This window comes from Pygocentrus nattereri, chromosome 10 (genome assembly GCF_015220715.1).
Source record: "Pygocentrus nattereri isolate fPygNat1 chromosome 10, fPygNat1.pri, whole genome shotgun sequence".
NCBI classification, from domain to species: domain Eukaryota; kingdom Metazoa; phylum Chordata; class Actinopteri; order Characiformes; family Serrasalmidae; genus Pygocentrus; species Pygocentrus nattereri.
Window position 1 is genome coordinate 36,627,775 of NC_051220.1, and position 23,524 is coordinate 36,651,298.

Below are 23,524 nucleotides of genomic sequence, written 5' to 3' on the forward strand. Positions count from 1 at the left end.
TGCGAAAAGAGCGCAATTTAGCTCTGAGAGTGTTTTATATTCCGAGAGAACGAAGAGAAATGAAACGCGAGGTTATGAAAAACGACACGAAATACATGCAAAAGCATTTCGCTCAGTCATAATTGACACTCCTGCTTTGCAGGATTGTTGCCTTAAGGTGAGAAATTCATTTTGTCATCATTTCTCTTTTGATTGCTTTCCAAAAATAACTCAAAAAGCCAGAAATTTACAAGCTTAGAAGCAGCCTGCATCTCAGATGTTAGACCTTATGCGATTCAATCGTTGCGTTTAAATCTAAAGAGCTTATCTTTGACCATCACTGTGTATTTCACATTGAAATTAGCATTTTAAGAGACTGAAGAGCGTTTAAAATAGCAGGCGGTGGGTATCGTTCTCTAACAGCACTGCACTTGATTCGCGAAGCGCAGCTGAGTCTCTTCTAAACTCTCCACTTCTCTCTCTGATTGGAAAAGTAGCAGATAGGAGAACAAAAATACATGATTATGAGGAGTAAGATCATTGAAATCATATTTCGATCCACTCGGGCCTTCGTCCCTAAAGTGACATTGCGAGAATCTCTACATCTACTCATGATGACACTTAAAGTGGATATAATTTAAATAAAGACTGAATTGGGAATTTATTAAAGTGGTTCATTCCACTGCAGTTCTCGATATCTATTAATTAAGAATGACACAATTGTAACCATTTACAATCATCTTCTCAAATCAAATAAGATCAACATTAATCGGTATGTACCTTAATATTACATTACCACAAAACTGTGGAGTCCATATTCCTGCTGAACATTCACCTAAGCTGCTGCTACATTCTCCAGTCCTGCGCTGCTCGATCCGTTCGCAGCTCCAAAGCTTCGCGCTCTTTAGTGTTCAGTACAGCACCCAACTATAGAATACTATGAGGTTACACATGGCGCAATTAACAGCATTTGTCCGATTGCTTTTTAAGAAGCCTGTAGAAGAGCCGACCTGACCCTGGTCAGGTGATGCTGAAGCACATGAGCAAGGCTCAGATCACTACAGAAGACATACATACGCATTCACAGGTAGCTGAAGTACAGGAGGCTACCATGACCAACAACCACAGGCCAGGAGGTGGTGGCAGCATCTAAGAGCAGTGTGTCCCGATCCCACTGCACGGTACATTTTAAAGGGTCCATATTGTGTATTTCTCTTATATTCCACTTTTTCTCAATAAAGCCAACCTATATGTGTGGGTTCATAACTCCGTTTTACATGACCTCTCTTTATCTGCTAGACTTAAAAACAGGCTGTTACTGCATCTAAGACACGTGTAACCGAACCTCAATTGAAAACGGGCCATTTATATAAATGCTTACTATATATATTTTCAAATAGTCAAAAACTGAAAAAACACAAAATTGATGCAACGTTGATTGATCATTGACTTCAAAGCACCATATTTTCACAACTGTGAGTCTAGGCACCATTTCCACACCAATTGAAAGAGGGTCATAGAGTTTCTGAGGAGATGGAGACCCCTGAGCAGAAAGCGTTCTGCGTTTTCCACGTCAATAAGAGTGAATCCGTCATAACTGCGCAGGGTGATTTTGTCAGTGAACCTCCAACAAGGTTCCACAACACTGGCCGATCTCCGAAATCGCACTGAAAGAGCCGTGAGTGCAGCGACACCCGACATGCTCATTCGAGGATGGAGCTGGAGGAGGTTCATATTGAGCACTTGTAAAATTACATAATAAACTTTATGCTCATTTAAACCGTTTACAATTTACTGGATTGTTCTGTAATGATTTAGAAACTGAAATAAATCATTTTGAAATCGGATGAATCTTTTCGAATCACCTGGTATATATATAGTAATATTGAATATATTGGACTATTTGTGCAAAAGTTATACTGTATGCTTTTTAAAATATTTTAAACTCAATAAATGGACAGAAATTGTGCTCTAAAAATTGCAGAAAAATTAAAAATGCCAAATCACTTCCCTGTACAGGACGTGTTTCAAAAAAAAAAAATCAATGAAACATCATTTGTTTGGGGCGTTCAAACATTTGCATACAGCTGTAGTACATCTGGTGATACCTCCACAAACATAATCCGTCTATTTTCTGGACTACAGTGTTTCAGCATCGTAAAACCATCAAACACAGAACACTACGTTTTGAACCCTTTCCAATGATCTTGCACAATATGGGCCCTTTAATGGTCTCCCTGCTCTAACACACTTGACCCAACTCTGTTTCACTACGTGTGTCAGAGCGAGGAAATAAACCAATCCACAGACTCGGAGGAGACTTGAGGAACACTGCCATAGAGGGAACAGCCTTGTACTGCCACAGGTAGAGCAGGGAGAGGGATCATATCACTCTCGAGAAATCGAAACTGAAACTGAGAGGAAAATGTTTCCTTGCCGGCTGTGAGGATGTTCTCTCATATAGAACAGTTAGCCAAAAACATGAACGTTGCTAAGAGTGAATGAAAGAAACCAGCAATCAGCGTAAATGATGTCACGCTAATAGCCACTACCTTCCATTTACTGTTAACAACATTTAGTCGAGTTATTCATTTCTTCTGTTAAAGCTTTAAGCTTCTGTTTATCTGACTTTATTCATGGAGCATATATTGTAACTGAGGACTTTTGGTGGGGCACCATATGAATATTATGGTACTGAGGTGGCAGTTGTAGGAGGGAAGTAGGTGGGGGTCATGTGGGGTTTCTGTCTCTAAACTTCTGCACTAGCTTTGGCTATCAGTGGCAAAGCCCCGCACACAGCCGTATCACAGCATTTCCACTCTTATCTCTCTTCAATAACACAAAGCTTACTTGACTCGCTGCCCCCACCCTGACCCCATCTCCCCCTTTGGCAGATACAGTGTACAGAAAAGTATGTAGTACCATATTGTGTACAAGTCTTAGGCCAGCCAAGGACACTGTTTAAAGCTATTTATCTGGACATTACATTTGTTTTGCATGTAAAAACATATATACTATTAGAATAAATACAAATAAGCATTAATAGACTAAAACGTAACAAGAATTTCTTAAAATTACTGAAAGCCTGGATTTGTTTAATCCCACCATCGGGACACCTGATTTATCTTAATGAAACATAACTTAATGAAGCACTGCTTAGTTGAGGTATTGAAAAGATTCTGCAAATACTGAGCTTATTTGAGGAGAGGACTGGAAATGGTTGATACGCTGACAGGAATAAAATCAAATTTACTGAATGTATGTTTATTGATAGCCTTTAGCAGAGCAATAAATAGGGATGCTTGATAATATTGTAATCATACTGGCATCGGCAGACAACTGCTAAAAAAAAAAGATCAGCATCAGACAGATGTTTAGAATTTACTGATGTTTCAATATTTGATGAGGTATTTACTGTACTCTGGAAGAGCAGACTGTTTAGGTGATGCTGGGCTCCTAAAATGCTAAACCATCTGTATTTTATTCATTTTCCTGTATTGCTAACCCTAATAAACAAAGATATTACATTTCTCTGTAATGCTAATCCAGACAGACGCAGTCCCGTTTTCTACTTTTTATAAATGTTTACGTGTCAGCAGATATGTACATGAAAAGTACTGGATATCAGCATCGGCCCACAGTCCCCACATTGCTGCCTACAAAGAAATACTCACTGCCCAGATAAATAGCCTTTATGATAATACTCTCAGATGGCCTACGGCTTGTGCGCAGTACTGTGAGTGTGTATGCATATGCGTGTGTGTTTGAAGGGGTCCTCAGTCGTCATCGAGCACCTCTGCCTTGATGTCGTTGCTGCCCCTTCCTTGCTGGGCCAGCGCCAGGATGGTGTGGTTGACCGCCGCCATCTCCACAGCCAGGGTGATGGGGTCCTGGTGCTCGCTGGGGCCCGTGCCATCATCCTGGGGGGAGGAGGGAGACCAGGAGACAGCAGTCAGTCTGGAGCTCTCCGCCTGCTGCCCCGCCCCACTGCCCTGACGGCCCGGCCCCGCCCCTCTGGGAGGCCCCGCCCTGCCTGGGCCCAGACCCAGACCCAGACCCAGGCCCGGCCAGGCAGCCAACCAGCCGGGAAGCAGAGTGGGCACCTACAACCGCAAGAATGGCCTTTTAGATCACTCCATTCAAAATGGGGCCTGCTCTCTGGCTTGGTTTCTGGTGTGCAGAGGCAATAAGTAAAAAGCTGTGATAATTTGCCTAACTCATACTGGTGTGCTGTTAAAGCGAACAAAGGCTACAACACTGTGCAAAAGCCTTCGGCCAGCCAAGAAAACCGTTTAAAAAGTATTTATTAGGGCATTAAATATGTTTTTACTTGGAAAAGCTCATGATATTAGAATAAATACAAATAAGCATTGATACAGTAGAAAAGTTCTTGTTTGCTGGTTAGAAGAATACTGATTTGGTTCTTCTTGTCCAACCAGCCATTGCATGGATTTATTAAGCTCCATCACCAGCACATTTGACGTAATCTATTGAAAGATTAGATAAACTAGGTTCTGGCTTTCTTAAGGAGAGGTTTGAAAATAGTATGACATTAATATCTCTTTGTATTTATGCCAATGTTAGTGCGTTTCCAAGCAAATAAATGCATACTGCCCACATTAACAGCCTTCTCAACGGGCCTAAGACTTTTGCCCAGCACTGTACATTATGGTTACACACGAAAAAGGCTTTGTTGGGTAAATCAGTTGATTTATCATGCATGTGTTCTTATATTTTGAGTCAGATGGTAATAAAGGGTGCTTGTTCAGATGCAAAGCTATCACACAAACCAAGTGAGCATTTACACATGTGTAATAACACATGCATAGCAGTTTTCAGTTTGTTTTTGTCATGCAGTTAGGGGAACGCCAAGTGCATGTATCCTATCGATCATCAGTAGGAATGAGTGTAATACCTCCACATGCAGTGGTAAACGTGAGTGAAGCCTTTGTGTTGTTAACTGATTTTCTGTCTGTGTTTCCAGCTCTAAGCATGTCCTGCATACCTGAACGGGGGAGGACAGGTCCCCTCTGCTGAAACCAAAGCCTCTGGCCACTGCTCTCTTTTTAAAAAAAGATGAAATCACAGCTCTATGATCGTTTGAATCTGCAGTCATTTCTGTTCAGGCAAGGCAGTCTTCTCAGATCAATGTTTGAGATTAATGACACTGGATCGATGGAGGCTGGATTGCAGCAGACTTGAATGTTTTTAAAATAGTGCGAGTAACTATTCAAGGTGTAATAAGTGCGGTCCTTACCGGCCCTAACCCCTGCTCAGCCGCTGGCTCACTGTAGTCGTTGCCATCAATCTCGTCGCTGTTGGACTGTCCCCCTGGGCTCTGCACATCAATCCCATGGCTCTCCAGGATTGCTGCTTCTTCGAAAAAACACACACCTTGCCATAACATATCTGAGGTCGCAGAAGACGGGAAGCAGTTTTCTCTATTTCTGACAAAGATACTTGAGTTTATTTATCTCATAAATACTGAGATAAACAATATGATTCACCAAAGCATCATTTTACATGAATGCTGCTGTATAATATCCAGAACTGTGTAACAGCTATGAAAACTCTTCATTGTGGCACTAGGTATTTTTTGCCAGTCACAGACCAGCAGAGACTAGAGCAGCTGATCACCAACAAAGCCAGCAAATCGCCGCTGTCAGAACTAAATGTTGTACTTCTAAAATTGTAACATTGTAAAGGCGATGTAAAAAACTTTCTTAACGAAAGTCAATGCAATTAGACTTTTTATTCCAAGCAATTGTGGTCAATTTCTATCGGTCCATTCATCACGAAATTATAAGACAATGTAAAGACCAAGTGGAGCCTAAAATGGTGCAAAAAAGTAGAAAAACGACAAAAATGGAGATTCACTTTGTCGCAACAGCAACAATATGTTGGATGACCAGCTAAACCAGCACCAGTTAACCACCTGAGGTGCCAGCATTTAAAAACGTGAAATCACTATTCAGGTATTTGCTGCATTTCATCACGGGAAGAGAAAGTATACAGGACAACAGTTCCAACAGTTTTGCTTATTTGTGAGTATATAATGTTATATTTCACAATTCCGAAACGTGAGTGCCTGAACATGAGCATGTTCCTTAGCTCATTCACTTATAAGAGGCTGCCTCTGTAACTCACCAACATAAAAAAACCTACTGATTTTCCTCAGCAGTGTTTTGAATAATCAAGCGTGTTTTCATTAATGCTGCTGGTTTTTTTTTCTTTCTCTACGGTTAATCAACTATCTGTTCATTAACTCTTACAGATACTAGAATATCAAAAGTAATTGGAATATGCATTCCTGGTAAATCCGTTTAATAACATTAAAATAAATACAAAAAAAGATCAATACTATAAACACAGTGAGAATCTTTGTTTTCAGTAACGTTATTATTAGTAAGAAGAATGCAGTTGGAAGACCACAGGTTTACTTCTTGACTTCTAGCTGTACTCCAGTCTGTACTCCAGTCATCACATTGATTTGTTAAGTTCCATCAGCAGCACATTTTTTCCAGATAAACTAGGTACTGGATGGCAACGGTAAATACTAGACTTGCCTTCAGGAGAGCCCTGGAAATGGGATAAGCTAAAACACTCACATACATCAAATTACAGTCTATTGTTTACTTACTTATTTTAAATGTCAGTTCTAACGTCAGAACTTCTTGAACTGCACACATAAATGGTTTAACATCTCACTTTCGCAGGTGATTCCTGCACAGCACTGTACATCAAGCCCCGTCCCCAAAGGCCTTCAACATTACCTATATTGGCTCTTCTCTTTATCTCCTTCCTCCGATTAGCAAACCAGTTGTACACTTTTAGAGACGTGACCCGTTCTAGATCAGAAAGCTTCTTTCCTAAACAGAAGGGCAAGGCACAATTCACCAGTACATGTTCAAAACTACTGTACAAACTCCAGCCATTACAGTTCAGTATTAAAAGCCTTCACCTTGTTTTACAGAGCAGTCCTACCTGGTTTCTGTATAACTGCATTGCAGGCATTGGCTATTTCCTCCCTCTTAGCCTCATCAGGGTACTGATTATCATTAAAGTAGCTAGAAAGAAAACAAAAACAATGACATGGTCCAGACCGAATTAGTGCGCCAATAAACTAGGCATACTTAAAGTAGGAGAGGTCAGCTTAGGTCACAGAATTCACAGCACAGTTAGAGTTTTCGAGTTTTCCCAGGTCTAACATAGTCAAGTTAACTTATCAGCTTATTATTAAACTCTACTCAGTCAATACTACAAATTATGGTTAGGCAACATGGCAAAAATACAATATCATGATTGTTGTAGACATTTTCACAATATAAAATGTTTTGTAATATAAGCCCTGATTAAACAGGACTAATTATGTTCTCCTTGTAATAAAGCATCATGGTGAAATTATCATCCATCCATCCATCCATTTTCTAAGCCGCTTCTCCGTCAGGGTCGCGGGGGGGTGCTGGAGCCTATCCCAGCAGTCTTCGGGATACACCCTGGACAGGTTGCCAGTCCATCGCAGGGCAGACAGACAGACACAGACAGTCACTCACACACTCACACCCTCACACCCAGGGGCAATGTAGCATGTCCAATTGGCCTGACTGCATGTCTTTGGACTGTGGGAGGAAACCGGAGAACCCGGAGGAAACCCACGCAGACACGGGGAGAACATGCAAAGTTGCATGTTCTCCCTGCATGTGAAATTATCATGATACAATAAAATACTGTAATATTGCCCGCCCTGTCCCTACTATAAAGACCCTTTAAAAATATAAATAGCAATATAGCAATTGCAGATTAATACTGTACGTAATACCAAATAAGTGCTAACCACTTTTTGAACTTGTGCAAGATCATTTTGGGGGTCGTCGAAAAAGTGCATAGCTGAGTAGTGAAAGAGCTGCCAGATATCAATTATTATACAGCTGTCAATTACAGTTTAAAGCTCAAATATTACATTAAAAACCCAACATAGTCACAGTCAGTAATGACAGAAAGAAAGAAACAGTAAACAGTCCTGGAATTGTTTCCAACACATTTTACTGTACACTCTTAAAAAAACATGGCTCTTCAAGGGTTCTTTAGTCAGGAAAATGATCCTATACAGAACCTTGGATACTCCTAGAACCCTCTGCATGATTTAAGGGTTCTTTGCATCATGAAGGGGTTCTTCAGATTGATGGAGAATGCATTGTAGATGGCTCTGTACAGAACCTTTTTGAAAAAGGTTCTATATAGGACCAAAAAAGGGTTCCACTATTGCTACAAGCCAAAGAACCCTTTGTGCTAAGAGTGTACTATGATCATTTGTTGACTTATGCCATAACAGTTAATAATAGTGCTTCTATTTTCTTCTTCTTATTATTATCATATTCATTATTTGCCATCTGGGTGTTTCACTAAAGTACGTAGAGCAACGTACCAATCAGACTAATTACTTAAGTGACACAATGGTAAGCGTTCTACATTGTATTCGTACATACTTAAAAACAATGGAACTTCAAGGGTTCTTTAGTAAAGAAAATGGCTCTATATAGAACCATGAACACTCAAAGAACACTGTGCATGATTAAAGGGTTCTGTGAAGCATGAAAGGGTTCTTCAGGTTGATGGAGAATATACTGTAGCTGATTCTATATAGCACCCAAAATGGATCTTCTACTGTTATGGTGTAAAGCTTTTCAAAGAGGTTCTAGATAGACCCGACTACTGCACGTTCATGAACACTTCCCACCAATTCAAAGAACATCAAAGCAAAGAACCCTTTAATCATTAATAATATTATTTGAGTTTGTTTTAATATTGACACATAAAGCATTATATATCAACAGAAGTGTGTTGGTATTTGTACTTTGCTTACTCAGTTTTATGTCTAAACTGCTGTATGTAAACTATTGTCGGTCCCTCCCACTCGTCAGGGCAATTGTCACGGTTTCCCCTTGTTCTTGGGTTTGTTTCTTGCCCTGTGTTGTTGCCATGTGCTTGTGTTTGTTTTTGGTTCTCTGCCTTTTCCCCGCCTTCCCCATTAGTATCTTCACCTGTCTGCCGTCTGTCTCCTCCCTCTCCCAGGTGTTCCCCATTTGTTGTAACCTTTATCTAGCCCTTTGTTTTAGTCAGTGGTTGTCTGGTCTACTTGTCACTCATCACTTGTGACTTTGTCTTATGTAGTTGTTCTTTCCTTACCTCGTGTTTTGTTTGTGCTTTGTGTTTCTTGGTTTAAGCCCTGTTTTTTGTTACTTTGCACTTTGCTAGTTTGTTTTTGTTATTAAAGTCTGCTTGCAGACTAAATTAAACTCTTTCTAAGCTACATTAGCCTCATCGCTCCAGTGCAAAACTACTTAAGCAAACTTCAGACTCCAAACATCTCTGAATGCGTTTGGGGTGGATTGTGTACAGCTTAATTTTTCCTTTAATGAGTTTAAAGTGGGGAAAACCATTCACTGCTGTGGTTGTCCAGGACTATAAGTGACCATTACACTGCAAACATCAAACACTGCAACACTGCAAACAAGAATAGCTTTTGTTTCTACCAGGAGATACTCATTCAGAACTGTTCACTGTAACCTCTTAGGTCTTTTACCCTAAAAATAGACTAAAAGACTTTTCTTTTTCAGTGACCCACAATCTCTCCTTATTCTTGTTCTATTTTAGCTGCCAGCTGACTTGAACCAAATAATCAAGGGCTGCAGAGATTTATGCCAGCTCCACACTGAGAAAATGGATTTGAATTCACTCATTTCTGGAGCTGTGTTTCCATCAGCCGTCTCCCTCTCACCTCTCCATCACAGCGAGGCACTCTTTCCTCCAGGTGAAACGGCTACCACGGCGCAGACGGAAGCTGCCTGGGCTGCAGTTGATGGGGGGAGCTGTCTGATGCCACTCCACAATCTCCTCTAGGGCCACCGGAGCAGGCCGCATTGCCAGAGTAGCACCTGAGGCACAAAAACATCACACATCTTCGGTGCAACCCACACTGCAGCTCTTATGTTGTGTGTGTATAAGCACACGAAGCTTGGTGGAGCAGTGAAGTGGTGGACTGCTCCTTTTTCACAGCAACAGTTAAGTTCAGTGGTCATTCATTCTTATCTCTTTTCATTTTATTTAGCTTTTGTGTTTAATTTGATCCATGTTGACTGCTCACCTTTACTGACCAGTTATGGTGCCAATGGAGCACACTGGGTGTGAGGAAAGCAAAAGTGCTCCAGACCTTTCAGAACTCATCTCCAGATGACTGTTCTGTGCTCGGACACACGGCAGATGCCATCAGAAACAGCACTTCTACTTTTTAATCATCAGTTACTGTTTAGTCATTGTGAGACCTTCTCTTCTTACAGCTGTGGCTTCTTACAGCTGAAGATAACAGATGCACTTTTTAGCACACCAAAACTTTGGTTCTTAATCAGTCATGTGAAGAATATGACGCAGAAGAATGGATTCATTTAGCAGTAACAGTGACAAAGTTATCATTTGTTTTTTAGAGAGTGAGACTCGCTGGTTAACAGCTCTCTCCCATGTGATATACACCTTTAGTGTAACTGTTTGCTTTTTTAGAACTTGTTCTGTTTTTTTCTGGTACGTAAAACTCTGACTTGGTGTGAGAAGAAATTATACATTTACATTTACGGCATTTGGCTGACGCTCTTCTCCAGAGCGACTTACAGTTTGATCATTTTACACAGGTAGGCCAAGGCAGTGTTAGGAGTCTTGCCCAAGGACTCTTATTGGTACAGTGTAGGGTGTTTGCCCAGGTGGGGATTGAACCCCAGTCTACAGCATAGAAGGCAGAGGTGTTAACCACTACACTATCCCAACCACGACCAAGAAATGGTCGTTCTCTTGCTCCACTGTCCAGTGTGTTGCTGTTGTTGGACCAAAACTTTGTATCTACAAAATGGTAACTTTACAGGAGAAGGAAAAAACGTACTTTACTTCTAACTTTTAAGTGAATGGAACCAAACATTTTTCCAAGAATTTTGGAACATTTCTTTTGGTCCATTCATCAAAAAATTCACACACACAAGCCTCAAATGATGTCAGAAACTGACAAACGGCAAAAATAGACATGTGAGGTTTTGTTATATAAAAAAAATAATGAAAATATCACTGTTTCTCTAATTTTCTTTAAAATATAATATTTTAAACAAAATTAAATATAAATATTACATTTAATTATCTATATATAATTACTCATCATCCCAGCCATGAGATATTTCGTGTGATCACTGCACTGATCGAATCTTGAGTCGTTTATGTTTAGAATGAAGTGTAGTGTTTATTTTAATGAACGCTGCAGTTTCTGCTGACAGACTGCAGTGGAATATTCTTCTCACATATTCTCATATTTGTTTGGACTCCTGGCAATTATTATTGGCTTCTACACAGCCTTCTGTGATCTTTAAATGGATGCCGACCCTATCCTAGTGAAAGAGTTACATATTGACTACTTCTTTCCACTGTTCGCATTCATAAATTAAACATTAATAGAGCAAAATTTTAGATAGCATACAAAGTGTGGGTCTATGAAGGTGCCTTTCCAAGCTGTCTCAGTCCTGTAGACTTTCTTAGTATAGTCTACTACACAGTGCACAATAAATAAACCCAGGAGTGCCTTCTAACACACTGCTGCATACAGCTGGTGTCGTCTTTTGCAAAATACCGAGGACTAACTAGACAGAGACTAGGACACAGTGGATGGACATGAGCGCTTTAATAATGAAAGGATTGAGCTGAACAGCTGAAGAGGGACTGCAGGTAGGGCAGCAGGGTTTAGCGGGCCTGGTGGTGGGTGTGGGGTTGGGCATTACCGGGCGTGGTCTTCTCCAGCTGGTACCAGCGGTAGAACGCTCTCTTCTTCTGCTCACTCAGGTCTGAACCCTGCTGCAGGAGCCAGTGCGAGATCCGGCTCTGACTGATACCTGCAGAAAACATTAAAAACACAGACACACAGGGGTCAAATCGATGTCTTAATACAGCAGAGAAACAAAAAGGGTTGTGGCGTTAGCTACACAGACAGAAAACAAAAACAAATGCTAAAAAAAATTAGTTATTAGAAAACAAACTTAAGCTCAATGCAAGTCTGACGTTTTACGTGGAAAACTGACCCAAACTTAATATCTTGTCAGGCTCTGTTTGGTAGCAGATCTCTAGTACGCGCTTCCACACACCGACATTTATCCATCTCTTGGAAAACAAAGCTTAGATTATCAGGCTAAATGCTGGCTAGCAGCACTGCAGCTGCCATTTATCTCGGGTTATTATAATCACACACCTACAGAAATTAACTGTAAATTCATCACCAGGCCTGTGTGAAATATAATCATACTTCATGTGCAAAATTCCACATGCAATACGTGTAAATGCCCTAATAGTGTAAAGATTATTTTGATCATTTTATTTATGTATATATTGTTCAATTTTGTGAAGGATAAAGTTTATTTTTATATCTTTAATTTATTTTTTAATTTTATGCACATTGTATAATACAGTAATAAGTGAAAAACTAAGCTTGTTAAGAAAATAAGATTAATACCTCATTTGTCAATTCTCTTGTTACTCTTTTCTTAAGTGCCTTGCACTGTTTTAAAACTGACTGCCCCTTTAAGTTATGCAAAAGAAAGGCTTATGATTGGCTTAATTGCTTTCAGATAAAAAGCCCCTTCCTGTCAACGTAGACGGTTGTTCACCAAGCTAAGTGCAGAAACACACCAGGCTTTATGCCGATAGTCATAGGTCTGGTTTAAGGTCTGGATGCGGTCAACAATGTCAATTCTGGGGAAAAAGTCAATGTCTTGTTTACTTAAAAACAAAAGTACTCTATCCTGCTCCTCAACGTGTTAATACATGCAGTCAATCTTCTAGATTGTTTCACAACTGTTTCACAATAGTTACACTATACTGCCAAAAGTATCCGCTCGTCTGCCTCCACACGCATATGAACTTGAGTGACATCCCGTTCTTTTGGCAACCACCAAACCCAGACTCATCCATCAGATTGCCAGATGGAGAAGCGTGATTCGTCACTCCAGAGAACACGTCTCCACTGCTCTAGAGTCCAGTGGCAGTACTGTACACCACTGCATTTGATGCTTGGTGATGTAAGGCTTGGATGCAGCGGCTCATTCCATGAACTCATTCCATGAAGCTCTCTATGCTGTTCTTGAGCTGATCTGAAGGCCACATGAAGCCTGGAGGTCTGTAGTGATTGACTCTGCAGAAAGTTGGTGACCTCTGCGCACTATGCCCCTCAGCATCCGCTGACCCCGCTCTGTCATTTTACGTGGCCGACCACTTCGTGGCTGAGTTGCTGTCGTTCCCAATCGCTTCCACTTTGTTATAATCCCATTGACAGTGGACTGTGGAATATTTAGTAGTGAGGAAATTTTCACGACTGGACTTGTTGCACAGGTGGCGTCCGATCACGGTACCACGCTGGAATTCACTGAGCTCCGGAGAGCGGCTCATTCTTTCACTAATGTCTGTAGAAGCAGGCTGCAGGCCTAGGGGCTTGTTTTTATACTCCTGCAGCCATGGAAATGATTGGAACACCTGAGTTCAATGATCTGGATGGGTGAGTGAATACAATACTTTTGGCAATATAGTGTATAAAGCATATAGAACTGAATGTCATGCATCTCTTCTGTTATCAGTTGTACTAACCTGTAACTTGGGCAACAACAGCCTGTGAAATCCGCCGGCTCCCTAAGAAGGCCTTGATTTCCTCTTTAATGATGTTACTGTCCTTTCTGGAGAGATAAAAAGAAAGACAACAGAAAAAGACGGAAAGAGGATTTAACAAAAAGAAACATTTAAAATCATCCATGTGACAGAGTGCAAACTGTGTCAGTCTGGAATGTCCAGTCATGCCAGTCATGTCCACTGACCTCATCAGCTCCTCCACCTTGTCATCAATGTCCACCTCCTCCTCCACGGGTTCAAATCCAAAAGGCCTCACCGGGGCGGTGCTAACAGGGTACTGGGGCGGGGAGAGCGTTCCGTTGCTTATGGGCACCAAACTGTCCCGTCCATTCTGAGCCGGCGGCGCCATCAAGGACATTGGCATAGTGACTGTGGGGGGTGGGGAGGTGTCATAATTGTTAGACAGCGGGGAAAGAGTGTTGCCGGGGAAAACAGTCTGCGTGGATACAGAGGCGGTTGAGGATGAGGCTGGAGCGTGACTGGAGGCTCCAGTGGTGCTGGAGCTCCCATGACTGTTATTGGACTGGGCTGAGGCACCTCCTGGCCCGGATCCTGTTACTCCTTCACCTCCTCCGCCTCCTCCTCCATAGGAGTGACGGTGGCCAAATTTTTGCACATGCTCGCGCTCCAGCCGGTCCAGCGTGTCCAGTGCATGCAGGATCTCCCGCTTGGTCATGCCACTCCTGCGCAGCCGCTGCAGCAGATCGATCTGCTCGATGGTGAAGCGAGGCTCCTCCGTGTAATGAGACATTCTGTCCAAAACAGAGAGAGAGAGAGAGAGAGAGAGAGAGAGAGAGAGAGAGAGTTTTCAAACTGAAGTGATAATTCCGATCCTCAAACATTCACTTCTACTGTGGAGTATTTGGCCAGCAGTGGAAAACTGTGACTATTAAAGCTGGGCCTTTCATTTGCACCATAAACATTAAACTTCAGAAGTTCAAAAACTAAGATAAAAGCTAACTTCTTATAATGCTAATTTCTGCTAGCTGCCCAATGGGAGCACTAATATTATGTTAGCGCAAAGCTAACACATGAAGGCGCACATGAATATTACAGTGTTACATTTTCCTCCTTGTTCCAGAGTGTGTGGTTTCTTCCCCTCTGTTGTAGCCATGTGCCTTTTGCTTTTTTGTGCCATGTGCTTTTGTTGTTGTTTTTTTCTGTCTCTCCTCCCTGGTCCTGCCCCCTTGTTATCTGCTCCACCTGCCTGTGGTTCCACCCTCTCATTGTATTTATACCCCTGTGTTTCTTCAGTCTCCTCATCTTGCATTGTGGATGTTACGTTTTCACTTGTTTTCTATAATCTTGTCATTTGGTCTTCACTATGGACTTCGTGTTTTTTTTATGGACATTATGGTTTTTCCAATCTCGGCTACTCAGTTTCTGGACTCGCACTTGCATTCTGCCACGTCACCTCCAACGTTAAATTTGGGCTGTTCTAGATTGCACACAAACATTTGAAGCTTGTACAACACAGTCCACATGCTTTATTTGAAATTTGCAACAAACATTGACCTATATTTACCTTTGATGGTGCAGTTTTACAGTAAAGAGACCTGACAAAAAAGCCACTGCTCGATTTCTATTTCTAACAACTAACTGAAACCTGGTTACAGCTTGTACTCACTCTCAGTGACAAATCTAGAACTTCCAGAAGGCCTGGAGTGACATTTTCTCAAAAAACTGGTGCCACCCATTGGAAATCAAAGGGTAAACTGTCTTTGGTAGTTAACCTAATGCTTTAGGCCTTCAGTCCAGCTCCTGAAGGCCTAAACAATGGGAGAGCTTACTTGGTTGTATCATCCCAGATACCATGGCGTGGGAGAATCCTGACTGGATCATTTTCCATTTGGACATTCAAGATTTTAACCCTTTTGTGTTCAATCAGGCGCCATGGCGGCTCAGTGGGTAGCGCTGTCCAGGGTCCTTTCTGTGTGGAATTTGCATGATCTCCCAATGTCTGCGTGGATTTCCTCCCACAGTCCAAAGACAGGCAGTCAGATGAATTGGACATGCTAGACTGCTCCTGATGTGCGTGAATGTATATGTCTGTCTGTCTTCAATGCAATGGACCAACGACCTGGGTGCGTCCTGCTTTCCACCCAATGACCAGTGAGATAAGCTTCCTAACACCCCCTGTGAACCAGAAGGAAAGGCGGCATAGAAAATGTGTGTGTGTGTGTGTGTGTGTGTGTGTGTGTGTTTTCAAATCTAAACACTGAAATTACTTGCAGTGTTTAAATGCAACAAGCATAATGATTCTAACAAATAAATACGAACTCAAACCTACAATGTACATATTTCTTTTTTAGTTCCTCAAAATCATTAGGCCTTCTGATGATTTCTCTGAAGAACTGAGGATTCACCAGTTTGACTGCAATTCTTTATGAAACAAGTCAATGTCAATTGTTGTTTCACAACAATCTGATTCAATTTGATTCCATTCTTTTGCTTAGACTGAATTATTTTTGTTTCATGAAAAATATTCCGAACACAATTATGACTAAAGAAATATATACAATAAACAGAATACACCTTTTTACACTAGCTCAGTAATTGTACACTATACCGCATATTATAATTCTAATGCTCCTAAACTGACGCAGCTGAATCACCAGTTGTACGTCCCTGACTTACACTAATAAGGACACTTTGATCCTCCAACGTTCACTTCTACTGCAGAGCATGAAAAAAGTGATGTCAAATGTAACAGTAATACAGCACAAGATCTGCTGCTCATTTAAAAGCAAATTAAAGAAGCAGCCAGCCAAAATACTGGGGAAAGATGAGGCCATTACAGGCTGACACACTAAACCAGAGCTAAAATTACTAGTTGCCAAATCTCAGTCTTGCTGTTTCTTCAGTCATTGCCTCAATCAGCGCAATGGCACTCACTGCCACTCTTATCCTGAGATCGCTGCGATGAAGTATGGAGCCTCTCCGAGGTGAGGGCAAGGATAATACATGCATTACTACAGGATTTTAATGGCCTTTACACAGCAGCACAGGCAGAGAGCTGAGACTGCAAAGAGGAAAGGAGGAGGTTAACTTAAGGGAAAACTGCCAAGAGAAATTTCCATCCGAGATAGCCAAGCTACTTTTAACAAAGCCACCAGCGGATGAGTCACTCAGAACAGGCGTTTTATCTGAAAATAATTCTTTTACTGCTGAGCGCGGCCCGCGCAGGCGCACACGCACAGCGCTACAGTGACTGAAAATAGCAATAAGAAGGCAGACATTTAGATCTGGAGCGTGCATGCACAAGCACAAACCCCCACACGCATTTACAGCCCTGCCTTGATTGCAAATGTGTGCTCCATATGGAACATATAAGTCATGTAATCAACTGTTCCTATCAGGAACTGCTGAATGTGCAACAGACTTTTCACGAGCAGCTTTGCGTTTTATTAACAGAGACCAGACGGCGAAGGATAATCCAGGCGGCTCTAACATTCATATGCGATTTTTATCTTTTAGTACAAGCCAAGGTGGACTATGGAAGTAAAATAGCAGCTCGGCTTCATTTATCATACCTACATGTAAGGGCTTTCAACAGAAGACCTGCATTAGCAATGAAGTTCAACTGGATCCATTTTTGAACATTTCTGCATAAATCAGTGGGTGAGATGTAAACAAAGTCACTCCGAGTGGCGTGATGTGAAATTGTTTGCTGTGGAAAATGATACTGACTCAGACTTCTTTACAGTGGTGGTGACGGGAACCAGGGCGCACAAGGTCTCCAGCACCATTACACGGTCATTTAACTTAGCATGAAAATGACCAGTGACCCTGCACATGTTTTTATATGTAATGTTGATGATGGAAAAGTATTAGTCAAGTTTTCCAGGGCCTTTCTTGCCTTACAGCACCCTGTCTGTGATGAACACATTAAACAAAACCTACATTTTAGCCCAAAACCTTCTCATCTACGATAAAACCACGTCTCAGGCTTTAGACAGTGAATTCAGATTTAGGCAGCTTTAGGAAAGGGAACTTTTTTGTAACATTCAGAATAGATTTGAAAGTTCTGTTCCTGGTTTTTAAGGCCCTGAACAACCTTAAAGCACCGCTTCCATCAGAGCGTTCGTTTATGTTCAGGCACGAGATCTTAGATCTGCAGGCACCTTCCACAAAACACAGAAAACATGGAGAGACTCTTTCAGGTATTCTGCTTTTAAACCGTGGAGCTCGGTTCACTTTTTATTAGACAGTCACACTCAGTGAACACTTTTAATTGAAAACATATCTCTCTTTAGCTTAACACTGAACTAAAATCACACGTCTCTTTGTATTTATCTTTTGTATTTGCTCTGTGTCGTTGTCTTATATGATTTGGAATTAACACTCATAGTTTCATCTATTACTGTTATGCTTTATCACCTGTCTGTAAAGCACTTTGGGTGGCCTATAGTGGTATATGAATAAATATTGTTGTTGTTATTATTATTATTAGAGGTATTAAACACTTCACAACCATTCTGAACAACTTTGTTTACATTTTACAGACTAAATTCCAACGTTTTGGGAAAAAAGGTGGCATTCTCCTTCAAAAACAACTAAAAACACTAAACCCCAAAGTTGGGAGTCCCCAAAGGTGCATGGACACTGATGGAGATCATTAGGAAATTAGCAACATGATGCGCTCAACCATTGTGCTAGAACATAAAACAGCAAAACGGTTCACAACGGACCCAACTGCTCTCAAGTCAGTGTAACGGCGTAACAGCTGATCTTACAGTGTCTGTCGTGTGAGATATTCTGAGCATTTAAGCTTTCTTTATTCTCCAAAACTGGCACAGGTCAGTTTTCTGTCTAAATATCTGGTCAGCAGAAAAGATTTCTGCTCACCCAAGCACCTCATCTCTACAAAGAGGTGTCTGGAAGTGTTGGCGGGCATCACATATTGCAATTTGGCAAAAATAATAATAAACCTACAGATTTCTGCAGCACTGTGCGTGTAGCACATGACCCCACAGGAAACATGTCACACTGTTAAGGTGTATCACAGACTATGTTCGCTTGTTCAGGAGCAAAAGAGTTCATTCCTGGCAGAGCTGCACCTACAATATGGACACCCTGCAGCTGTACAGTTTGTGCATGTTATACAAAAAAGCAGCCCACGAGAGACCCCGTTAGCCCCCGGTAAAAAAAAAACAAAAAAATACACCAGTCTAGCCAACTATGACTGCAACTATGAGTACCAGTAAAGTGAACATAATATTAAAATTAGAACTTGTTAATTACATACTTTACATATGACCATAACCTAAGGATAAGCCAGCCGGTTTGTACTGTAGTACATGTAGTTACTGCATAATAAGCTTTAGCATGCACTAATCTACAGGTAATAAACTTTTTATTAGCTGTTATATCAGTCAGCAAACCTGGCTCAAAGTTGTTGAGCAGTCAAGCCATCAATTCTCTGTCTTCTGCTGTACTTCATAGTTACAGTCAGCAGTTTGTACCGTCAGGATTCAAGTTACTCTTACAAACTTCAAGTCTCAATGACTGCAGTGATGGCTACAGCCACATACAGTCCAAGAGCATTTCATTCAAATCAGCTTCCCTCTATATCAGCTTCGGCCCCCCAAACGCAAGGAGGATCAGTATGATGTGTGCCGAGGAGTGGTGAGGTGTAAAGCTGTAGAGGTGCTGACACCCACGGGCCACTTCAGTAAGTCCACCTGCTTGTATTTACACACTGTCCATTTTTTCAGCTCCGCTAACCGGTGCACTTCGCAGCTCTACAGTTACAGACTGCATACTTGGTTAGCCCCCTTTTACCTTCTCGTTTAATGGCCAAATGACCACCAAGGAGCAGCATCACTGCTGTGTCTGATCCACTCACACCGGCACAACACCCACTAACAGCACCACCGCTTCTGTGTCACTGCAAGGCTGAGAGTGACCCACCATGCAAATAACACCTGATCTGTCTGGGTCCTGACCACTGAAGAACAGGGTGAAAGGTGGCTGAAAGTATGCAGAGATACAGATGGACTACAGTCTGCAGCTGCAGATTCATATAGTGCACCTATATGAAGGTGGAGCTGATGAAACGGACAGTGCAGTGAAGGTAGAAACAAGGAGGTGTAAGTGAGTTAATGAAGAGGCTGGTTGGTGTATAACAGTGATTGCAGCGCCTTTGCAACTGTGGCTGAACCAGACTGCAGATGCTGAAATATGATGTTATCTTGCAGGCTGAGCTGAGCTTTGCTATGCATGATGGTGAAGATGTTATCCGATCCGTTTTCTGCAGCTACTGCATCAAAACGATCCGCGGATCAATACAGAGATTTGCAGGTATGGATGTCATTTCTCTTCTCGGCTGGCTTTACAGCAGGGACTGCAAGAAGAACAAGCACATACGCTGGGCTGAAGCTGCCTTCCTATTCGCCAGCTTCTTGCTCCAACCTCTCCGGTCCACCTTAAACGCAGCCGTTACATTCTGGCGCCACAAGGTCCAGAACGTAACTGCTGCACCATTTAAGGTGGACCGGGGAAATTCGATAATAAGAAGCTGAGTTCAGCTCCGTCTGTTCGTGCAGACCTACCTTCTTCTGGAAGTGCTGGGCCTCCGTCCACCACACCATTTAAATGGATTGATAACAGATCGCTCCTACTGCAAGGGTTTCCTCGGGTGCCCCGTGTCCGAACACGCGGCAGACATTCTCCGAAACCCCCACCCCGGCTCTCTCTCTCTCTCTCACTCCCTCTCCTCAATCACACCGCATTTTTCCAACAGAAAGGGTTCGCCTTTGTGCGACTGACAGAAGCCATGTTGATAGGAGCAGTCGGCCATGCGCGGCATCATGGGAGTTGTAGTTCCCGCGGCTGCCGCCTAACGTTGAAGTGCACGGAACTCTGGAGGGCTGAAAACTACAAATCCAGAGGAGAGATGTCACACCTTCATCATCGTCAACTGTTTGCAAAGACTGTACTGCAGAAAAAAATGTAGCATTATGTTCTGACTTCCTTTGCCACGAGAGAAAAAAAAACGATCTTTTTTATTTTTTTAAATGCATGTTATTAAAGTTTGTAAAGTTTACTTTTCGCAGCACACGCTCCTGTATCGTCGGGGACGTAAACCAATGCAAAAAGCGGGATGTTTTTTTTCATTCATTAGTTTAGAGAATGTCCACTGCTTTACTATGAAAGAAGGTCAGATTACAGGGATAATATCATAGGAAACATAGCGTAAACGATAGGAAAAGTTTCTAAATATTGTGGGTCTATTTTGCAAAAAAAAAAAAAAAAAAGGTAACTGGTGAAAAAAAAGATCAGCTGCAGCCCAGGAGCAGTTTTACCTGAGTGCAGGTGTGTCCTGTGTCCTCTGATCCACAGGGCAGAACGATTTGGGTAAATGATCTTATTGCGATTTTTCTGACCAGTGTTGTAACTGCCCTACTGGTGACATCCTGTGTTAATGAAAATAACGCGTGGCTACGACTTAGTAATGAGAATGAGGTAATTAAGCCCTGGCCACAGCTTAATAAGGTATTTTCTTGTTTCCATATCACATGGCCACAGTCTTGTTCCCATGTCTTACTAAGTCGTAGCCACATATTAGGAGCTCATTCCCACGTGTTAATACGACATGGCCTTGCATTAGTTTTGTTTACGCAGGATGTCACCAGCAGGGCTCTGCTTGTATAACTGTGATTTAAACTGTGATTATTTTCTTTAAACTGAGATCCAGGCCTTTTTTTGGACTAAGAAGACCAGAATGTTCAGTTTGATGGCTTTAGGCTTGAACTCTCAGCATGGTGCACCAGACTGCCATTTGGTTGTGGTTGTGATGTCACAGCTAATGAGTGTTTTGTTGCTTTTGATTGATCTAACTCAAGATCTGTGTTATTAGGTTAGATATAACTGCTTAAGACACAAGCCTACATAGTTAGTAATATTGATTAATATCGATTCATTGAAAATTGCTTTGATTATTATTTCAAATTCATCCATCCATCCATCCATTTTCTAAGCCGCTTCTCCATCACGGTCGCGGTGGGGTGCTGGAGCCTATCCCAGCAGTCTTCGGGCGGAAGGCAGGATACACCCTGGACAGGTCGTATCGTATTTCAAATTCAAATTATTCAAATTTTGATATGAAAATGAATCCTTGTCTCTATCCTTATGAGTCTTCTGACAGATGCTTAGAGCTGACCTTTACAGAGAAGGCAGAGATTTATGTAGTTACATGTACTGAAATAAAAATAATAGAACCCCCTTTGGAAAATAAATGTTTGAAAAGTGAAGACATTTGAAAATGTTTTGTTTGATGTCCTTCAGTCTTTATAGTACAGTTTGGAACAAATATGCTCATATCCATCCATCCATCCATTTTCTAAGCCGCCTCTCCATCAGGGTCGCGGGAATATGCTCATATATTCTTGCTATATTGGAGATTTCTTGTTTTCAGCATGTCAAAGGATGAAACCTACTTTTAGTTCCTATTCATCCTTTACAGTTAGTTACTAATTCCTTTTCTCGTTTTTCTTTATGGGGACAGAAGGCATTTGGACTGCTTTGCTGTTTCTCACACTGTTCACTTGTGAACATCATCCTTTTATCTTAGACCAAAAGAATCCTGAAATAGCAGAATAGCACCTCACAAACTTCACTTTCAACAGTTGTGTGCACACGCTTGAACACCTCTGGTCAAATTACATGTTTGGTTGATTTAAAAAAAAAAAAAAAAAAAACCATAAAATATCAAATATGCCGTACCTTTTGCACAGGCCATCTTTTATTTTTGCTTCCAATATGTTAAACTCCTCAAATAAACAGTAACTGTGCATTAACATGTGCAGAGAAGTGTGTTTTGTTTTCACAGAGAAAATCAAGAAAGCATATCATTTGACCAGGGGTACCCAAACTTTTGCACAGGGCTATGCCGATAGATGCTGAATGTTGTAAGACGTTCCACTGCAGTTCTGTGCGGAACTCAGTGCTCAGAGGTGGGAAAAGAACAGAGAAATTATACTTAAGTGAAAGTGTGGATAACAGAAACTTGCTGTATTAAACTGCATAGACCTAGTAACATATGAGTGAAAGTAAAAAGACTGTATTTAAAATATTTCATTACATAAAAAAATAAACATTTTAAACAGATACAATGTGGTGACCAGTGGGCAGTGCTAGTCTTTGTGTCGAGTGAAGCATAAGTAAGAATTTAGAAAGGAATCTTTTGACATTTAACTGTACTTTGTAAACGCTACAAAGTTTGTTTTTCTTGGAAACGTCTACACATATTCAGTTTCAGTACTTGAGTAAAGTAAAACATTGCAAAATAGTACAGTCCAGTCACTTCCATCTCTGTCAGTGTGATAAAGAAGATACTAGCATTTTTTGGCTGCTCTTTGAACAGTTAATATTCATACATTATATGAACCCCTGCAACATTGACAATGGCGCCCTCTAGTGTCTACACATATACAGTAGAGAGGGTGGCAGAGTTCAGCAGTGCAACTCTTCATGACACATGACTGAATCTTGGCTGGCGAGGAGAAAAGGGACAATCACAAAATGTCATAAATCATAACAAAAGTTATAATATGAAATGTAGAAGCTGGGAATAGGACAAACTGAATGGATATAATTTGATTTCTATGGCTAATATTAACCAAATATGAAGTTTAATCTGTACGGAACCAGGCCACACCATTCAAAATGATCCAGTTACTTCTTCTTCTTCTTCTTCTTTCGGCTGCTCCCTTTAGGGGTCGCCACAGCGGATCATCTGCCTCCATCTTGCCCTATCTACCTCCTCCTCTACTTTCACACCAACCATCTCCATGTCCACCATCACTACATCCATAAACCTTCTCTGAGGTCTACCTCTTCTCCT

General features: G+C 41.4%; 1 protein-coding gene across 7 annotated transcripts; it reads right to left on the reverse strand.

The window, feature by feature from the left end:
• Positions 1 to 1,850: 1,850 nt before the first annotated feature.
• On the reverse strand, positions 1,851 to 20,547 carry hmbox1a (homeobox containing 1a). Of its 7 annotated transcripts, none has more exons than XM_037542057.1 (10): positions 20,232 to 20,547; positions 13,863 to 14,429; positions 13,639 to 13,724; positions 11,787 to 11,897; positions 9,758 to 9,914; positions 6,964 to 7,046; positions 6,753 to 6,848; positions 5,237 to 5,352; positions 4,985 to 5,041; positions 1,851 to 4,082 (listed from the first exon to the last, which is right to left on the reverse strand). In XM_037542057.1, exons 2-10 carry the CDS (start codon positions 14,426 to 14,428, stop codon positions 3,756 to 3,758), a joined length of 1,599 nt encoding a protein of 532 aa, XP_037397954.1. In that variant the 5' UTR covers position 14,429; positions 20,232 to 20,547; the 3' UTR covers positions 1,851 to 3,755. The 7 variants fall into 7 exon arrangements, with proteins under 7 accessions (XP_037397954.1, XP_037397953.1, XP_037397955.1 ...); XM_037542056.1 differs by having other exon boundaries at positions 5,237 to 5,355; XM_037542058.1 differs by having other exon boundaries at positions 5,237 to 5,349; positions 20,232 to 20,546.
• Between the last annotated feature and the right edge of the window lie 2,977 nt (positions 20,548 to 23,524).